The sequence below is a fragment of the Sus scrofa genome, chromosome 8 (genome assembly GCF_054392235.1).
Source record: "Sus scrofa isolate SSC_HxYL_T2T_F1_AM1 chromosome 8, Sscrofa_HxYL_maternal_Yorkshire_Landrace_v2.0, whole genome shotgun sequence".
In the NCBI taxonomy this organism is placed as follows: Eukaryota; Metazoa; Chordata; class Mammalia; order Artiodactyla; family Suidae; genus Sus; species Sus scrofa.
This window is the reverse complement of record NC_139390.1, coordinates 83,872,949-83,892,363: the sequence shown is the minus strand read 5'-3', so window position 1 is coordinate 83,892,363 and position 19,415 is coordinate 83,872,949. Positions and strand designations below refer to the sequence as shown.

Below are 19,415 nucleotides of genomic sequence, written 5' to 3'. Positions count from 1 at the left end.
TATTTTGGGTTTGGGGGAATTTTTTTCCCCTTTCTTCTTCTTTTGTTCTGTGATTTGATGACTGCCTTTAGTGTTATGCTATATTCCTTTTTTGTGTGTGTGTAATCTATTATAGATTTTCGTTTTGTTTTTACCGTGTAATTTTATATGGAAATCCATATATGTATACATAATTCTTTTAAATTTCTGATTTCTTAGTTTCAAATGCACTTTAAAAACCCTGCATTTGTACTCTTCTCTTCTCATGTTTTTGATATCATATTTTATATCTGATTGTTTTGTGTAACTCTTATCTGCTTGTTATAGATATGGAGCATTTTACTACTTTTGTCTTTTAACCTTCCTACTAGCTTTGTGTATGGATGATTTTGTACCTTTACTGTTTGTTTGCCTTTACTGGTGAGCTTTATCATTTCATAATTTTCTTTTTTCTACTTGAGGCCTTTTCTTTTCCACCTAGAGAAGTTACTTTAATATTTGTTGTAAATCTGGTGTGGTGGTGGTGAATTCTTTTAGCTTTTGCTTGTCTGTAAAACTTCTGATCTCTCCATCAAATCTGAATGAGAGTCTTGCTGGGTAGCATATTCTCCGTTGGTAGGTTTTTCCCTTTAAATAAATCATGCCACTCCCTTGTGGGCCTGCAGAGTTTCTGCTAAAGAATCAGCTCATAGCTTTAGGGGAGTTCCCTTGTATGTTATTTGTTGCTTTTATTTATTTGTTTATTTATTTATGTATTTAATCTTTTATTTTTTAGCTGTGCCTACAGCATGTGAAAGCCAGGGATCAAACCTGAGTCACTGCTGTTACAGTGCCAGATCCTTAACCCACTATGCCACAAGGGAACTCCAACTTGCTGCTTTTAATATTCTTTCTTCATTTTTTTCTCATTTTAATTTCAGTGTGTCTTGGTATGTTCCTCTTTGAGTTAATCCTTTATGGGATTACATGTTTCCTAGACTTGGATGACTGTTTCTTTTCCCATGTTATGGAAATTTTCAGCTATTATGTCTTCAAATATCTTCTCAGCCCCTTTTTCTTTCCTCCTTCTGAGACCTCTGTAATGTGAATATTACTGCATTTGATGTTTTCCCAGAGGTCTCTTTAACTCATTCTTTTTTCTTTTCATTCTTTTTTTTCCTTTTTTTCTCTTCTGTGGCATTGATTTCCACTATCTATCTTCCAGCTTGCTGATCCATTCCTCTGTATCATTTAGTCTACTGTTGAATCCTTCTGGAGTATTTTTTCATTTCAGTTATTATATTCTTTGTCTCTGTTCATTGTTCTTTACATTTTCTAAGGCTTTGCTAAAAACTTCTAACTTCTCACTCTGTGCATCCACTTTTCTCCTGAGTTCTTTGATCATCTTTATGATTATTGCCTTGTACTCTTCTTGGTAATAGCCAAGGCTGTCTTGACTTCACTTAGTTCTTCTTCTGAGGTTTTATCTTGTCCCTTCATCTGGAGCACCTTTCTCTGCCACTTCATTTTGTCTAAGATACTATTTGTATTTTATGTTTCCCTACCTTGGTGAAGCGGCCTTCATAGGAGATGTTCTGTGCATCCCAGCAGCACATGCCTCTCTTGTTCCCCAAGCTCTATGCTCTAGGGTTTTCTGCTAGGGGGACTGCTTACGTCCTTCTCTTTGCGGGGTCTGGCAGGCTTATTTGGTCCCTTGCCTGTTTGGTTGCCTGGCCCTGCCTTGTGTGAAGGCTGCTGGCTGCTAGTTAGTGGGACCTAGTTAAGAAGTTGCTGATGCAGAACCCAAGGTGGCCCTCAGGCCAGTGCTCACTCACTGGTGGACAAAGTCAGGGTCCAGAAGACTCTGGGGCTGTCTCCCTTCCACTGGTGGGTTAAGCCAAGTCCTAAGGCTAGTGTCGGACTACCGGCAGGCAAAGCCTAGTCCCAGAGTCTGGCCATGGAGCCCAGGAATCCTAGAACTGGTGTCAGATTGATGGTGGTGGTGGGATGATTCCTGACCCAACTGAGTATGTGGTCCGGGGTGTTGTGAAGCTTGTGTCAGCCTGCTGGTTGCCAGGGTCACGGCCCAGGTGGCCTCAGGGTGGGTCTCCCCTGTGGTGGGCTGCCTGGGTCGGTAGGCTCCAGGACTGTCTTCTTGCATCTAATGTCTGCCTCCAATGGGTGGAGCTGCATTTTGGCCCTTTAGTTAGTGGACTGGGCCATTTCTAGAGGCATGGCTAGAGGCAGCTCTGGGCTGAGGAAGTGTTTAGGCAGCTTGTCTGCTAATGAGTGAGGCTGTGTCTCTCTGCCCAGTTAGTTGCTTAGCCTGAGGCATCCCAGCAGTGGTGCCTGCAGGCTGTTGAGTGGGGCCAAGTCTTGGTGCTGATGAGCTAGAGGGAGGACACCGCAATGGTGCCTGCAAACACTAGTGTTTACCTGGAAGAAGAGGCTCCCAATAACACCTGCTGCCAGTGTATCTGTCCCCAGAGTGAGCTGCAGGTGCCTTTTGCCTTTCTAGGAGTCCCTGCAAGACCAGCAAGTAGATCAGGCTCAGACTCCTATTCAAATTACTGCTTTTACCCTGATCCTGGTGTATTTGAGATTTCGTGTGTGTCCTTTCAGAGGAAGTATGTATTACCCTGAGTCCTTTGGGACTCCCCAAACTAAGCTGTGCTGACTTTCAAGGCCAAATGCTCTGGGGTTCGTATTCCTGGTTCTAAACCCCCGGGATAGGCAGCACAGAGTATGGCTCAGAACTCTCACTCCTGTGGGAGGATTTCTGCAATATACACTATTCTTCAGTTTGTGGGTTGCCCAGGGTATTATTGATCATATCACAAGGGTGCTCCTCCTACCCACCTCATTGTGGTACCTTGTTTATGTTTTTGTTTTTTGTTTTTTCTTTTTTCTTCATAGGGTCACACTCGCAACATATGGAAGTTCCCAGGCTAGGGGTTGAATCGGAGCTGCAGCTGCCAGCCTATGCCACGGGCACAGCCACACAGGATCTGAGCTGCTTCTGTGACCTATGCCACAGCTCATGGCAACACCAGATCCCTAACCCACTTAGTGAGGCCAGGGATCGAACCTGCATCCTCATGGATACTAGATGGGTTCTTAACTTGCTAACCACAGTGGGAACTCTGGTACCTTCTTCGTGTCTTTAATTGTAGAAGATCTTTCCTGGTAAATTTTGATCTTTTTCTTCAGTGGTCGTTCTGCAAATGGTTGTGATTTTGGTATGCTTGTGAGAGGAAGTGAGCTTGGGGTCTTTCTACTCTGTCACTTTGGCCAATCCCTTGCATCCTTTTTAAAATTGTGACATAGTGTTTTATTGTATAGGAATGCCATAATTTCTATAAGCAGACCATTAATGATGGATATTTGAGAGCTTTCCAATTGTTTCCTATCTAAACAATGTTACAGAGGCTATCACTGTAGCCAGAGAGGTGCTAGTGGGTAAGAGAATGTGCCTGGGCCAGACCTCAGGACATTTGTGTGACCTTGTTTAGACCAGCTCCTTTACCTCTCTGACCCTCAGTTTCCTTGTTGGCGGAAGAGGGAAATGTGCTTCACAGGATTTTTGAGAAGATTTAATGAGTTAATGGTGTAATTTCTTTCGACTAGAACCTGGCACAGAGAAGGCCTTAGTTAAGTGTCCTCTTGGAGTTCCCGTTGTGACTCAGTGGTAACCAACATGACTAGTATCCACAAGGATGCAAATTTGATCCCTGGCCCTGCTCAGTGGGTTAAGGATTCAGTGCTGCCATGAGCTGTGCTGTAGGTCACAGATGTGACTTGGATCCTGCATTGCTGTGCCTGTGGTGTGGGCCGGAAGCTGCAGCTCCAATTGGATCCCTAGCCTGAGAATTTCCATATGCCACAGGTGTGGCCCTAAAAAGCAAAAAACAAACAAAAAAAAGTGTCAACTCTTTGCCGTTATTCAGTATGTCATTTTAAGAGGAAAGGGTATTCATTGGATCCATGCACAGATGTGGTTTTACTGTTCGAGTTCTCTTTTGAGGACTCTTGACCAGTGGCACTTTGCAGGTAGAACACCTGTTTATGTTGTCACCCATGAGAACCCACTGTCCGAGAGGGACCCATTTTTATTCCTCCTGAGGCACTTCTTCTTATGAGTAAATCTGGATACTACTGAGTACCATGTAATTTTTGGTCAGGAGAGAGAGATTTCAAGTCAAAATCTTCTTCCCCCTGAATTTTTTTAGTGATTCTAAATGTTGCTGATCCTGCTTTTTATCCATGTGACATCTTGATGATAAGCTCATCATGGCAATAATTATATATGTGAGTGGTGAGCTCCTTAAAACCCTTAGATTTTCATTATGACCTTCTCTACTCTTGGATAAGAAAAGTGTAGTTTTTAAATCTTGGTACACAGTGGTACCATTTGTTAGATTGTTATATTTACATGTGAGGAAGTCTTTCATTATTTTGTGGTCATAAAAAGTAAAGAAATGTGGACTTAGACCTTTGGGGTCTCTGTTTACCACCTAGGTGCTAATATTATTCTGCTTACCTGAAGTCTAGATACCTATATCATAGAGTTCAAGTACCAGTGCTTTACTCCATTTCTGTCATGTTTATATGCACGAAAGACACATTGCATGGACTGGTGAAGAAAGATGCTTTGTCCTAATTGGCACAGGGCCATGTTTTTTGAGCATGTTGCTAACATGATAATAAATGCTAATCAGGTTGTACCTCTGATGCCACACCTTGCAGTGTTTTGAGTCAGAGTGAAAGCATCTAACCAGCCGTGAAATTTGTAAGGCACTGGGGCCTGAAATGATTATTACTTAAGAGCGTGGTTACTCATAGACTGGAACAGCCCCCAAGCTGCCAAAACGGAACTTTCTGTATCACTGATCACAAAATTTTTCTTGACCATCTCTTCAGTAATACCTTTAGAATTTGACCTGGTGTTTTTGTTTTGTTTCGTTTTTTAAATCTCTGTTTGTGGACTCTTCATGGTTTTACCATGAATATATCTTTAAAGTGGCTTTTACACTTTTTTGGGGGGGCATTCATGAACCCCTTTTAGAATTGGCTGAAAACTATAGCCATCTCTTTACAAAGAAATGTGCCCACAATTCAGGAGATTCCTCAATATATTTGGAATTTTATTGTTGTGACACTCATTTCATTTAGCATGTCTTCAACTGTGCATGGATGAAAGACATTTTTGAAAATGTCGTGTTGCTGTTCCCAAAGATAATCATCACATCATCTTAGTTACACCACAGGTTGCATATCTGAAATTTTTTACATAAAGGTGTTTAGAGACTGCTGGTAGGGAACTAATTCCGATTGCTAGAGCTATCGGGGAAGGTGACCAAGACGTGTTGGTCAACAGCTCACCTATTTTTTTTCCAGGAACATTTGTTGAGAAGAACTTGATCCGTATCACAGGATTCTTCTTAGAGACTCAGAGCATCTACCTCAAATCTCTGCTTTAAAATACTATCCCATAGAGTTTGTCAGACAATCATACTTCTGAATTTACCTTAGCTATATTTTAGGGGTTTATAGTACCAAGTTATATTGATAGGATGAATTGTTGAGGAGACTTTGCCCAAGAAGGGTCCAGTTTTCATGTTTGAGCAAATCATTCCATGTGTATAAGAGACTTCCCTGTTCAGTCACCAATGAGCTGATGTCTCAACACTTGCTGTAATTTTCACATTCCAAATCCTTGCCACTAGGGGTTTAGTTTCTTAAACAGCCTTAGCCATAACCAATTTTAGGTATGAATTTGAATATTGATTTTAATTTCTCATCTCCCTTTATTCTGCTTATCAGTCACTTGCATGGCACTTGGATATGACCTAGTTGGCAGCTTGTTCTAGTGAAATTCAGATGTAAAACATGGTGGAATTAGTTCATGGCATTATGAATATGAATAGTTTTCTGCAATCTCATTACTATTGTGAGGCATGCATTTATCAAAGCCTGGAATCACTTGGAAGGTACATATGGCAGGACTTTTCTCAGGGTACATGCTCTGTATTACCTGGTGACCTACCACTCGGGGAACAAAACAAGGAAGGGCTCACTGGAATGATGGATAGGGAACAGTGACTAAGCCACAAACCATGGGAAGCTGAAGGATGCTTAGAACAAGGTCCTGGAGAGTCAGAGGCAAGTAGATTCTTGCTTTGTTTCCTGCAACCAGCATTGCCATGTGATATGCCTGCAAGAGAGAAAAGGAAACTGGGCCAGAGGATTAGAGCACAGGGAGGATTTAGTTTTAATAGGATTTTATTAAGTAGAGGTTGTCTGATGTAGCTGGACCCAAAATGAATCCGCCCCACCACTGCTGTTAGTTATAATTGAGGGCACAGGGTTCCCCTCTTTTCAGGTTTTCCCAATATTTGGAGTCTCCACCCTTAGATGGAACTTTACATGATAAGCACATTGAGAGTGACAGATGGTTTATGTATTTAATAGCAGCCAATTCAGAGCCTTCCAAAGTGCATTATAAAACAATGTGTTTTTCTACTAAGCCTCTCAAAATATCAAACCAACCAACCATAAATTATATTTGAGATGGTTGGTTTCTGTGCTAAGGGTTCCTTAAGTGAAATATGCTTCAATCATAAAAAAGAATATGGATAGAATCCCTTTTACAATCAGAATTTTCACAGAGATTTTGTGCCGTGGCCATCACACTTCTGTCATGATTTTCTGATGAGCCTGCCCCATTGGGTATAACAGTTACAATAAAGCATGTCAGATAATGACTTTTGAGGTGGGAGAGTCCTAAGAAATGACCATCTCGTCCTAACTACTCCCCTAAACAAGTTCAAAACCAAAAGTCTCCCGCTGGTTTGAGCTGATGAGTCTAGAGTCCTGGGCCCTGTCTCCCTGTCAGAGCCAAAGTCCCCAGTAGGGATGTTTGGTTTTCTGACTTCCATGCTTTGAAAACTGAACTAAAAACTCTTAGCCCTGATACCTTGTTCCCCACTTTAAATCCATCTAAACTCTCTGACCATTTCCACAAACCAAGCAGAGGAATATCAGGAGGGAAGGTGGGAGGGGAGTTCAAGCTCAAGGCTTGGTGACTCGCTGTGAAAAGGTTGCCTCTGCTTCTCTGTCTCCAGGCCTCTCCTGCCTCTGCCCTTGACCTCACCTGTCTTCTGCTTCTCTTGCTCCATCAGAATCCTTTTGGTTGCTTGTTTGCATCTTCAGATTCTCCATGTTTGTCAATTCCTTCTCATTAGATCTGCAAATATCATTGCCTTTCCCTTAATAAAAATGTCCCTTGGCTGTGTCTGCCCTTAAGGTGGTCATCCATTTCTTCTCCTTCAAGAATTTTTATAATCCATTACAGAAGATATTTAAATATGTAAAAGAATGGAAGGATGATATGAGATAATACATAATTAAATGCCAAAATGTGTACATTGTAAGTTCAGCCTGATAGTGAAAGAGGGCTATATTAAAATATAGTCATGGATTGTTCAGGGATAAAATGTGGTTTTGACACATTTATAGCTTTCCTAAGTATTGTGGTTTTTGCAAGAGCCCGAAATTAGATAAGGTGGGAATGAGGTTGAAGGAATTTTTACATTGGGAAGAGATATGATCTAGATGACAGGACCCAGGCTTTTACGATTATATATTATAGTTTATAATTCTGTGGTGCGGAAGCATTTACATGTGCTTTTTCCCTAGTCAAATAAAAGATATCACATGCAGAGTTCCTGTTGTGGTGCAGCGGAGATGAATCCAACTAGGAACCATGAGGATGTGGGTTTGATCCCTGGCCTCGCTCAGAGGGTTAAAGATCCAGCATTGCCGTGAGCTGTGGTGTGGGTCACAGACACGGCTCCGATCTGGTGTTGCTGTGGCTGTGGCTGGCAGCTGTAGCTCCGATTCTACCCCTAGCCTGGGAACCTCCATATGCAGTGGGTGTGGCCCTACAAAGGAAAAAAAAAAAGATATCACATGCTTTCAAAAAAGGGCAAATAAAAATACATTAGTTATCTCTATCTTCAACAATATTTAATAGTTTTCATTTCCTACTGATGGAAAAATTTCTATATGCAATATTAATGAGGTATATAAATGTGATTACTCAGTAATGTCTTTGGAAATATTACAGTCCCTTCTGTCTTTGCAGTATTGAACCTGTGCTAATGTATCATCATACATACGTACATACATATGTACACAGTACATATACACACACGTACACACTAAACACACATATACACATGTAATATACACACACGTAATATACACATTTACACACATATATCTATATAGCACACACGTGTACATACATGTGTGACACGCACATATGTACACACATACATATTACATAGCAACACACATACACATACTTAGACAAATACCTACACACGTACATATATACTTATGTACACAGTGCACACATATATGCAAGTCATATGTACACACATACCATACGTATGTACATACATATGTACATAACATTAATATGCACATACATATATACACACGCACACACACGTACATACACATTACACAGTATATCACAGCACACATTTGTACACCCATATGTATATACATATACACATACATACACATACATGCATAGCACATACATATATGTAGATAGCACACGTACACATTAGTACATATGTACATACACATGCACGCACATATGTGTACATATGTGCAGACATATATGTGGATAGCACACACCTGTAATACACATGTATATACATATATACCTTCGTATATACACAGTACATGCATATATTAGATAGCACACACATACATTCATACGTACATACATACATACATTTTGATGTTCATCTCTTCCCTCCAAGACCAAAAAAACTCAACGATCACACCACAACACCACGTGCAGTCACTGTTGGTAAAAGAGCCCTTTGGGTATTTTTTGTTGGTGGTGGTTTGTTCGAAGAAAGGGGAAGAAATCGCTCATTAGGGGCTGAGTGATTTCTAGAGCTTTTTCTCAGGCATGAGCTTCGAGTCGACGTGCATGTGTGTATTGATGGGAGGAACCAGTTGCACGTGTGTCAAATGTGGCAGCTGTGCTGTAGCCCTTCCCAGCCTCAGATGCCTCAGGCTGGGAGAGCAGAGGGTGACATCTGTCCAGCAATATTACCTCCCCTACCTGTTCTCGCCTTTTGCTTAGTTTTGTCCTCTGTCCTCTTCACTGGGGGCTTTTAGCTATTGTCTAAGAGTTCAATAAAAAGCTTGGAATTGGGAATTCCTGCCGTGGCTCATTGGAAATGAATCTGACTAGCATCCATGAGGATGCAGGTTCGATCCCTGGCCTCGCTCGGTGGGTTAAGGATCCGGCGTTGCCGTGAGCTCTGGTGTAGGTCCAAGATGCAGCTTGGATCTGGCATTGCTGTGGCTGTGGTGTAGGCCAGCGGAACAGCTCCCATTTGACCTCTAGCCTGGGAACCTCCATATGCTGCAGGTGTGGCCCTAAAAAAAAAGACCAAAAAAAAAAAGGTTGGAATTGGACAAAGGAAAGGCTGATAACAGGAAAATGCAGAAATATGTTGGAAACCTTGATGCTTGAGGAAATTCATCTTTAAACATTGTTCGCTTCGTAAATGCGCTTTCCACTGCCCTGGGGACATGCCCGTGCTGCAGCACTTTAAGCTGGGAGTGACAGAGACAGTGCAAAGAGCCGCCTGGCCTCTGGGCCGTTGACAGGGTCTCCTGGCCTGGCCTTTCCCTGCCCAGACGTGGCTTGCTGGACGGACTTCACCCTCTCCTTTCTCTCCCAAGTTCTTTGATGTTGTGGTTTCTGTGCTCCCAGAATATGTAGATATTTCAGGCATCTGCCTCAAGAGTGTGATTGGATAAACGTCTGCCAAGTGATGCATGTGAGATGTGCTTTTCTCAGAGAAGATACATATTCCTTAAGGGACTAGGGCCAGAGATTAGGAGAAAGGAGAAGATAGTTTTGTAGAAAGCACACTGCTGGGAACCAAGAGACGCTCCATTTCCATCAAAACTAGCTTGTAATTTTATGGCCTTGGCTAAGATTTTTATCCTGTCTGTACTTCATTCTCACTATCTGAAAAAACTGCACCTGAAGTCCCTTTGAGAACTAACCTAAAGGCTCTTAGAAAGTCTGTTTCTATTTTGGATTTGGAAGCAATTGACATGATTTAAGTTCCCTTCATACCTTCAAAGAAGAATCTGAGGGAGTTCCTGTCCCGGCTCAGTGGAAACAAATCTGATTAGCATCCATGAGGATGCAAATTCCATCTCTGGCCTCGCTCAGTGGGTTAAGGATCTGGCATCTGGCGTTGCTGAGAGCTGTGGTATAAGTCGCAGATGAGGCTTGGATCCCGAGTTGCTATGGCTGTGGTGTCAGCCAGCGGCTCCAGCTCCGATTTGACCCTTAGCCTAGGAACCTCCATATACTGTGGGTACAGCCCTAAAAAAGACAAAAAAAAAAAAAAAAAAAAAAAAAAAAAAGAGAGAGAGAGAGAGAAGAAGAAGAGGAATCTGAGATTCCCAGAACTGGAAGGAATCTCAGAGTCTTCTGTTTTTTTTCATTCTCCGAAATAAACCAAACACTCTGATTTTCCTCATTACTATCATTATGCCACCTGGATAAGAGCCCTTGACATTTTCAAAGAAACAGAGTGTTTAGGACGACAGGACGTTGAATAGGAACTTGTTCTATCTCTTATCACCTAAAACAACACCGAGATGTCTGTAAAGGTCAGCCTGCTACCCAAAGTGAGGTGATGAGAATGGCTGTGGGATCCTAGGGAGTGTGTGTGTGTGTGTGTCTGGCAACACATACCCTGCCTGCCTAGATTGACCACTCCAGTGAAACACACCTCTTGGTGGCAGTGGGCTCTAGTTGGCAGTAGATGATGTCTTATTGAAAACAACTTCCACAAAAAAGAAACTCATGGACTTGGAGAACTGACTGTGGGGGCCGAGGGGGAGGGAGTTGGAAGGATTGGGAATCTGGGGTTGATAGATGCAAACTATTGCATTTGGAGTAGATAAGCAATGAGACCCTGCTGTATAGGGAACTATATCTTGTCGCTTATGATGGAGCTTGATGGAGAATAATGTGAGAAAAAGAATGTATATGTGTATGTGTGACTGGGTCACTTTGCTACACAGCAGAAAATTGACGGAACACTGTAAACCAGCTATAATGGAAAAAATAAAAATCATTTAAAAAAATGCAAATAAAACAACACTTTTTATGTTATTAAGGTCCATCCATTGGGGAATTTAGTAATTTACGTAATAAAACATAGCCCATTCCCTTGGGTGTACAATTTGTGCAGGCTGCCAGCAGGCCCCTCTCTCGCTCATCCCTTAACCCTCTTACATTCTCCTTAAGAAAGGTTTTTCTGGAGTTCAGGTTTGCTCCCTGGCCTCGCTCAGTGGGTTAAGGATCCGGCGTTGCCATGAACTGTGGTATATAGGTCACAGACGCAGCTCGGATCCCGAGTTGCTGTGGCTGTGGTGTAGGCTGGCGGCTACAGCTCTGATTAGACCTCTAGCCTTAGAGCCCCATATGCTGTGGCCCTAAAAAGACCCCCCCCCAAAAAAAAAAAGAAAAAAAAGAAAAAAGAAAGGTTTTTCTCCTCAGAATGATTCATTCTTCAAGTTTTCTATTCTTAAGTCGTAAAATTTATTTTCAGGATCCTTTAATGTAGACTGGTTCGTCTTCTACCCCACCCCCACAGAAGTACTTGTTTTGAATATTCCTTTAACCACTTTCCAGTGTTTAACCCCACTTCCCACCAAGAACTTGAACCATGCATCTCACCTGGATCATCACCCAAGCCCCCTTTCACACACTTTCTTGTTTGTAGGAGAAGCGTTGACCCGTTTCATCCTCTTTATGTTCCTCAGTTGGGAATAACCTCATTTTTTTTTTTCTTTTGGTTTTTATATTTTGACACTACAAGTCTCTGTTTTCCAGCACTCTGGTAATTATAATGTAATTACTTTTCTCTGACCCTCTATCTAGGTGTCCAGTAAAAAATCCTATTTTGAACTGTACCCGGTCCTTTTGTGGGGGCTGGTGAGACTGATGAGATAAGCCCGGGCTCTTCTGCTTGTGTCCGAGTTAGCACCTCCCGCCCGGTCGCCGTCCCTCTGTGCTCCGTGACCACAGTGTCTCTCCTCCCCGATGGCTCTGTAGGAGTCAGGTTTTCTTCGTATTTGATCCCCACTATTCATTTTTCATCTATAGGTGTGCTACCAAGTCAGCAGTATCTAGTTTCTGATGGATCGTTTCTGATTTGTCAAGCTTACTGGGGATCCTTTGTCGGGAAAGCTAGAAACCTTAACTTAGTTTTCAGCCACCAAATGATTGAGAATGCTTTCAATTCCACTGGGACAGTCACCGATGAAGACGAAATTGGCTATTGCTGGACCCAGGAGTCTGGGTGCTGTTGTAACTCACCTAAGTTACATCAGGCCATTTATTTCAGTTGCTATTAACTAATGGTTTTCCTGTTTCTGGGTGTTTTAAAACCCCAACACTGATATCATAGTTTGCTGCTTCTTGAAACTAGGAGGGTGTGGTTGGTGGTAGTGAAGAGAATAAACCCAATAATTGTTTAATTTATTCATATAGTTTTGGTAGCATCTTTTTTTTTTTTTTTTAATGCCTGCACTTGGGGCACATGGAAGTTCCTGGGCCAGAGATTGAATCTGAGCTGCAGCTGTGACCTACATGGCAGCTGTGGCAATGCTTTAACCCACTGCACCAGGCTGGGAATGAAACCTGTGCCTCTGCAGCAACCTGATCTGCTGCAGTCAGATTCTTAACCCACCACACCACAGCAGGAACTCCAGAAGAAAGGCTTTAGATTGAGTGTAAATGTCTATTTTGTAGATATTTTGTTCAGCATTGGACATGGAGAATGTCAGTGCTTCGATTTTAATTTAATAACATTCTATTTAAAATGTGAACATAATGCGGATGTGTTTTTTGTTATTGTCATTCCAGGCTTTGAAAGGTGACAATGAAGCGTGAAGAAGTTACATTTCTACTGTGACGCTTGAAAGTTAGTGACTGCTTACCGAGTTTTCGTGAAAATCAAATATGACTTAGAAGCATCTGGCTTATGAAGGCTTATGATGACATCAGTTGCGACAGAAAGCAAACTCCAGCAGGCTGTGAGCCTGCAGGGGGTTGACCCAGAAACATGCATGATTGTATTTAAAAACCACTGGGCTCAGGTAATGTATGAATTCCACCTTCTCTGCTGTTTAGGGAGCCCTAAAGTCCTCTATTGCCCACACAGGTTCCCTACCTGTGTGACAGGTTACTAGGCTTCCAGAAACACAGGGAGGAAACCCTTTTAGGTAGGAAGAGAAGCACACCTCTCTTGCTTTCCTTGAATAGGTAGCTGGTTAAAAACCTTGGTTTTCACAAAAGCGATTAGGAGACATGCATTTTCCTCAGGTCCTTTTTATAAGAAGTAGCATTTGGCCTTTACTTTGCAATATTCTTGAACATGATTACATCTTCTTTCCTTCCCTGCTCCCTGCAAATTTCCATTCAGCCTTTAAACTCCCAACAATACTGAAATACATATTTATTAACAATGTGCCAAGTGCGGTTCCGAATACTTCAAATGCCTTATTTAATCTTCTCCACAAACCCGTGAGGCACTTAGTTGTAGCTTTCTCATTTTACAGATGAGGGAATGGAAAATTATGGGGGTGAAATGACTTGCTTGAGGTTATACGACTAGTGAGTTTCCAGTCAAGTTCTTAGCTCTTGGTCCCGTGACTCTGAGACCAGCGGATTTGACCTCTCTGCTCTACCATTTTTCAAGCTGGTGGTCCCGGTATCATTTAAGGAAAGGTGATGCCTGGAAGTGTCTGAATTCATTACAAAGATGATTTTGAAAGTTTTTTGACTTTTTATTTTTGACTTCGCTGTGATGCTGATCTGCTTGTTCGGATAATTAAGGGTGGAATGTTCAGGAAATTTATGAGCTCACCTCTTTCCTCAGGGAGAGGACAAGTAGTAAAATAAATAAAACTGGCATTCTTTACTGCTTGTCCAACATTACACTGCCCAGGTGAGCTGGTAAGTGGCTATTTATGTGACAGTTTTTTAATGACTACCCAGAGTTCCTTCCTGTGGCCGGAAACAGCACATGGGTTAAAGCCCTGAGCCTGTAAATCACAGCAATTATAGAGGACACAGTTTAGATCAAAAACAAAATCAATTCTGCTTCTGGGTCATTTACACTGTGTGGCTTCTTGTCACTCTCCCCAGCGTAAAGCTTCCAAGATTTTTTTTATGCATTTCCCACTCTCTGACTTTTTACTGTCATAATTTTAATGGGTTTTCTCTGGATATTAACGGCACATCTGCTTTAGCAAATGGGAGAAAGCAGTTCAGTTTTCCAGATAATTAGGGTAATGACTTCTGGCCTTGCACTCCAGCGCTGGTGTTTAGCACGCTCTGTTTAGTGCAGAAAAATATTGACTTGAGGGTGAGGCTACCTTTATCAGAGGTTAAGGGGGTTAGATTATTAAACACTTCCTTTTGCAAAGTGGGCACACTCTTGGTGTCGTTGTTTCTGCCGTGTCTTTAATATTGGCCAACTTTCTTACCTCCTTAGTCTTAACTTTTCCTCTTAAATAAATCTCGAAAATGCCCTCAGTCTCTATTTGCAAAAGCTCTTGAGGGTCACACTGGGGCCTTTATGAATAAAAGTGCTGGTTGAAGAAATCCACATAGCTGTCAGTGTGATTACACTCATCCCTTGGTCTCATCCCTTGGTATCCATGGGGATGGGTTCCAGGACATGAGCAGGTACCAGAACCTGCAGATTCTCAAGTCCTGTATATAAAATAATATTTGCATATAACCTGCACACATCTGCACATCTGGATTACTTATGATACCTGATACGGCGTAAATGCTATGTGAGTAGTTGGAAGTATGATGTAAATGTCACGTAAATAGTTGCCAGTGTGCAGCAAATTCGAGTTAAATCTTTTGGAACTTTCTGGAAGTTTTTTCCGAATGTTTTCGATCCGTGACTGGTTGAATCTGTAGACTCAGAACTGCAGACACGGAACCCACAGAGACGGAGGGCTGACTGCTTGTTACACGTAGATGCACTGAACCTACCCTTCAGCTCTGTCATGGTGGGTGTCACCGTGTACATGGAACTGTACCAGGCTTGGTCTGGGCTTGGAGAGAATGGAGAAGCTAGTTTGGATGACAGTGTGAGCTATGTTATTATAAAATGAATAATAGTGATTATGGGAAATAAGTCCGGGGATGGGACTGATATGGGTGGACCTGGGCTGTGAAATGGAGGGAGTGAGGTTTTGTTAGCTTGACTGTAGAAAAAGAAGGTTCTGATGACAGAAAGGAAGAGAATATTTTAGAGAAGGGATATCGGGAACAAATGTTCAGCCTTGGTTTTTGGAATGGTTAAAAAAAAAAAAAGGCTGAGGACATCAGGGCAAGGCAGGGATGGGGGCTGAGTGTGAGGTAAGGATGAGACCTTCCGGTGCTAGGAACAAATGCTGCGTTTCATTGTTTCTGGAGTTTCGTGCACTCGTGCTGTGCTGTGGGCTCTTTGGGCTGGGGTGGCGGGTGAAGAGCAGTTGCAGAGGATCAGGAAATGAGCTAAAATCCATAAACTCCAATGACTAGTGTGATGTAGCTCCTGGGTTCCCCTGAGGTCACCCAAGAAAACCTATAAGGCTGGTAGGAGATGTGGGCCCGTGGTCTGTTTACTGAAGCGTCCTGTTAGCTGCAAGCAGGATGCTTTTGCACATGTTAAGTGAGGGAAAATGAAGGCAACAAAAGTCAGTGGTGTCCAGGGTTCTGTTTGTTAGGAGAGCTCAATGCAAATTCAGCATAGTTAACACAAATTTGACAGGTTGTGTCCTACTGTTTACTAGCAGCGTCTATGCCAGACCTCGAGTGCAGATCAAAGACAGCCACTTGACCCCCTACACTGTGCAGTCTGTCAGGGACAGCTGCTTCTACAACCATCACTCAAGGCAGTCTGTGATTCCAGGGGTTGGGATGACTTCAGGGAGAGACCTTGCGTGCACTTGAGTTTCTCAAGTGGTCCCTGGGTTTCCTGCTCTCACATCCTCAGGATAGTTCTCTAGTGGGTGTGCAAGGAGGGTTGCCTTCGTCTTAGTGAGACTGCAGAATCCAGGCCTGAGCCCTTTCTTATCTTCTGAGATGCCATCCTGGGCTGTAGAAGCCAGAACAGTGGACCTAAACCTCAGATCTGCCTTGGGCATTCCCGAAGTTGGACATTTCAGTGGCATCTGGCCACCTACAGTCTCCTGGCCGCTTTCATTCCTCATTTAGTCTCCAGAAAGGTGAAATGACCTAGAGTGTGACTTTGCCATCCCCTCTCCTGGCAGCGCACAGGTCAGGCTGTTGCATGCTCCTCTGCCTTAGGTACTTCCTCTTCTTTCTGCCTGGATGTCTCTCCCCCAGGTTAACGCCGCTCCTTCCACTTGACCCATCTGGGGCTTCATTCCCTCCAGGAAACCTTCTCTGCCCTCTTTCATACCCCCACTCTGTGCTCCAGCAACAGCGTGAGTGTTCTTTCACTGCAACCCCGGCTGCTTTTCACCTTTCATTAAAATTACACATACGTCTTCTTGCCAATGTCATTGGAAGCTCCTCATGGTCAGAGACCATTTGTTGCCGAGAGTATTGTAGGCATATTGTCACTGTGCAATAAACTGTTCAGCCGAAAGACAGAAAATAGGAAATACAACTTTGGAAGAGCTAGAAGACTTGGAAAACAGTTTTGAACGTACACTAATAGTGAAACAATTTGCTACCAGTAAGCTCTTTAGACCTGCATTTAATGATCATTTATCTGGAAGAGGGAGAGGGAGACGGGAGGATGGGGAGGGGGAAGGGGTGGGAAGGGGGGAGGGAGGAAGGGAGGGGAAAGGTGGGGGGCAGGGGGAGGGGGACAGAGGGGAGAAGGCTGGCGGAAGGGAGAGGGAGAGAGGGAGTTTGATTTTTCTAGGAGTCTACAAGAACAGTTTATAGTCTAGCAGATTGTCATTTTTATCTCTTGCCTTTGCTTCTTTGCATCTTTGCTTCTTCTGAATGGAAGAGAGAGCAAAAAGTAAGAGGCGTTGGTCCAAAAGATAATGAACTATTAGACTGTGTGGCCATGTGAACCAATTCCCGCCACCCCCCCAACACACACTAGTTATTCTTAATGGCACATTTTTACTGGGAAGCCTCATGGCCCTTGCTCTCTGCCCTCTCCTTTCACGTATTGAATCAGTGCTATGTACTAAATGGGTCTTAAAGCCAGGAGAACAGAGGTTGAAAAAGAATCAGTTGGATTTCAGGGGCCCATTTCCGTGTGCTAACAGCACCAAACTTACCACCCTCAGCCTTGTCAATAACTGCTATTTACAATAACTGCTTTACAACTTTTTAAGAAGCTATGAACATTTCAGAGCTCAGAGTAATGGTGACAGATGAAAAGCTAGTGGATTTCGTAGCCTTTTTCTCCTTGGAGGGGATGTGTTTGGGAAAAAGCTGAATCACCTAGATGAATTAACTTAAATGTCTTCCCACAATAATGAAAAACAGCCAACAGCTTCTAAGTATGATAACTTGTATGAAGCTCCAAGTAGCCTGACTCCATTAGAAAACTGAGCACTTTCACATGGCTTTGAGATTGGCTTTCTGGTTCCCTATGAAACACATTATTTTGTTCTGTTCATTTTACCCTTTTGGTCTGTGCCTTGTCATCAACCAAATGACAGAGAGAAATTACTTGAAGTCTTTGAGGGATGAAAAGTCGGAGACTATTAGAGAACCTTGCCTGCTTGTCTCCAGGTCTTGGTATGTTTGCTAACATTTTAAAAATTTACATCTCTCTTCTCAGCTTTTCAAGTAGCTCTCCACAGTAGCAAGTAAAGCAGAACAAGAGCTATGCTGCTTGAGAGGGCCCGCCCACCGATAGCCTCTATTAGTCCCTAAAGGGGTTGAACATGTTGAAATGTCAGCATCTCTCCCGCTTATGCTCCGCGATACGTCTGTGTTTGCTGTGCTTGGAATTACAGTGGTCTCTGGGATGTTATCACATAGATCATTACTCTTAAATTAAAAAAAAATTAACTCAAAAAATTTACATACACCTAACTTAAAGGCTCATTTACTATTTTATTTTTTTAACGGAAGCGCCTACCATATTTCTCTATTACTGCAATTACTAGATTATCTTGGTTCTAAGGAGGTATGGAGTGTGGGTATAGTTTCTGCTTTATCCTGTTTAATTCAAGATTTAGTTACGTCTCTGGAGTTCAGAACCAGAGCAGATGCCAACCTCCTTGTGCAAGGATGCATGTGTTACAGGCTGCTCTCTTGTTATAAAAAGAAATGATGGGAGTTCCCTGGTGGCCTAGTCGGTTCAGGATCCAGTATTGTTGCTTCTGTGGCTTAGGTTGATGCTGTGGCACAAGTTTGATCCCTGCTCTGGGAACTTCTACATGCTATGGATGTGGCCAAAACTTAAAAAAAATGACCCTGTAAAGATCTCCCAAGGAGCAGCTATGTAAGAAATACCCTAACTTGCAAGACACAGCTGCTAAATAATGAATAAGGATTGGATGGAAATTTACTTTGGTTGTGGTTAATTTGGTCCATTAAGTGGAATTTGGCTTAAGATCACTAAATCCTATCTTTCTTCTTTGTGATGGAAAATATTGCTTAGTAACTTAGTTTTTTCCACAATGTCACTTTAAATTAGCATTCCAAAGGACTTGGAAGTATAGGTTGTACTCCTGTGACTTTCTTTTTTTTTTCCTTTTTTTTTTTTTTTTTTTTTTTTAAAACAGCTGCACCTGCCACACATGGAAGTTCTTGGGCCAGGGCTTGAATCAGAGCTGCAGTTGAGGCCTACACTGTAGCCACGGCAACACCAGATCTGAGCCTCATCTTTGACTAGGCCAAAGATTCTGGCAGTGCAGGATCCTTAACCCACTGAGTGAGGTCAGGGATCAAACCCGCATCCTCACAGAGACAATGTCAGGTTCTTAACCGGCTGAGCCACGATGGGAACTCCCCTGTGATTTTCTTGAAATAACTAGGCTCTAACCAAAGTAGCATAAATAGTCATCTGTTCATACATGCATGTCTATGGGACACAGAATACCATTAAGATGGAGTAAAAGCTATTCTCCTGACAGAGAAACACTGTGTTTATCATGAAGAATAATCATTTGTTAGCTTGAGTGTGACTATGTGATTCATGCATATCTTTCTAAATAGGAAACATTTGGGCTTCCTATTTAGAATTTGTGAATATTTAAAATTCAGGCCCATTGTCACTGCCTGATGGGGGCCATTATTAGAGCTAAGGATAGGAGCTGCTGATACTCCTTATTGCAGAGATTCATTATTTGTTCATCTTATTGAGCTCCAGTAATCCTCA

General features: G+C 42.5%; 2 protein-coding genes across 7 annotated transcripts in view; one reads left to right on the top strand and one right to left on the bottom strand.

The window, feature by feature from the left end:
* The window catches only part of GATB (glutamyl-tRNA amidotransferase subunit B), a 685,553-nt gene that overhangs the window by 465,517 nt on the left and 200,621 nt on the right, over window positions 1-19,415 (bottom strand). The window lies entirely within an intron of this gene.
* FHIP1A (FHF complex subunit HOOK interacting protein 1A) overlaps window positions 1-19,415 on the top strand; it is a 299,876-nt gene that overhangs the window by 186,329 nt on the left and 94,132 nt on the right. For all 6 annotated transcript variants that reach the window (XM_021101513.2, XM_084972705.1, XM_021101517.2 and 3 more), the window contains one exon: window positions 12,953-13,185. In XM_021101513.2, the coding sequence (XP_020957172.1) occupies window positions 13,081-13,185 (105 nt within the window). In that variant the 5' untranslated portion in view covers window positions 12,953-13,080. The remainder of the gene's footprint in view (window positions 1-12,952; window positions 13,186-19,415) is intronic.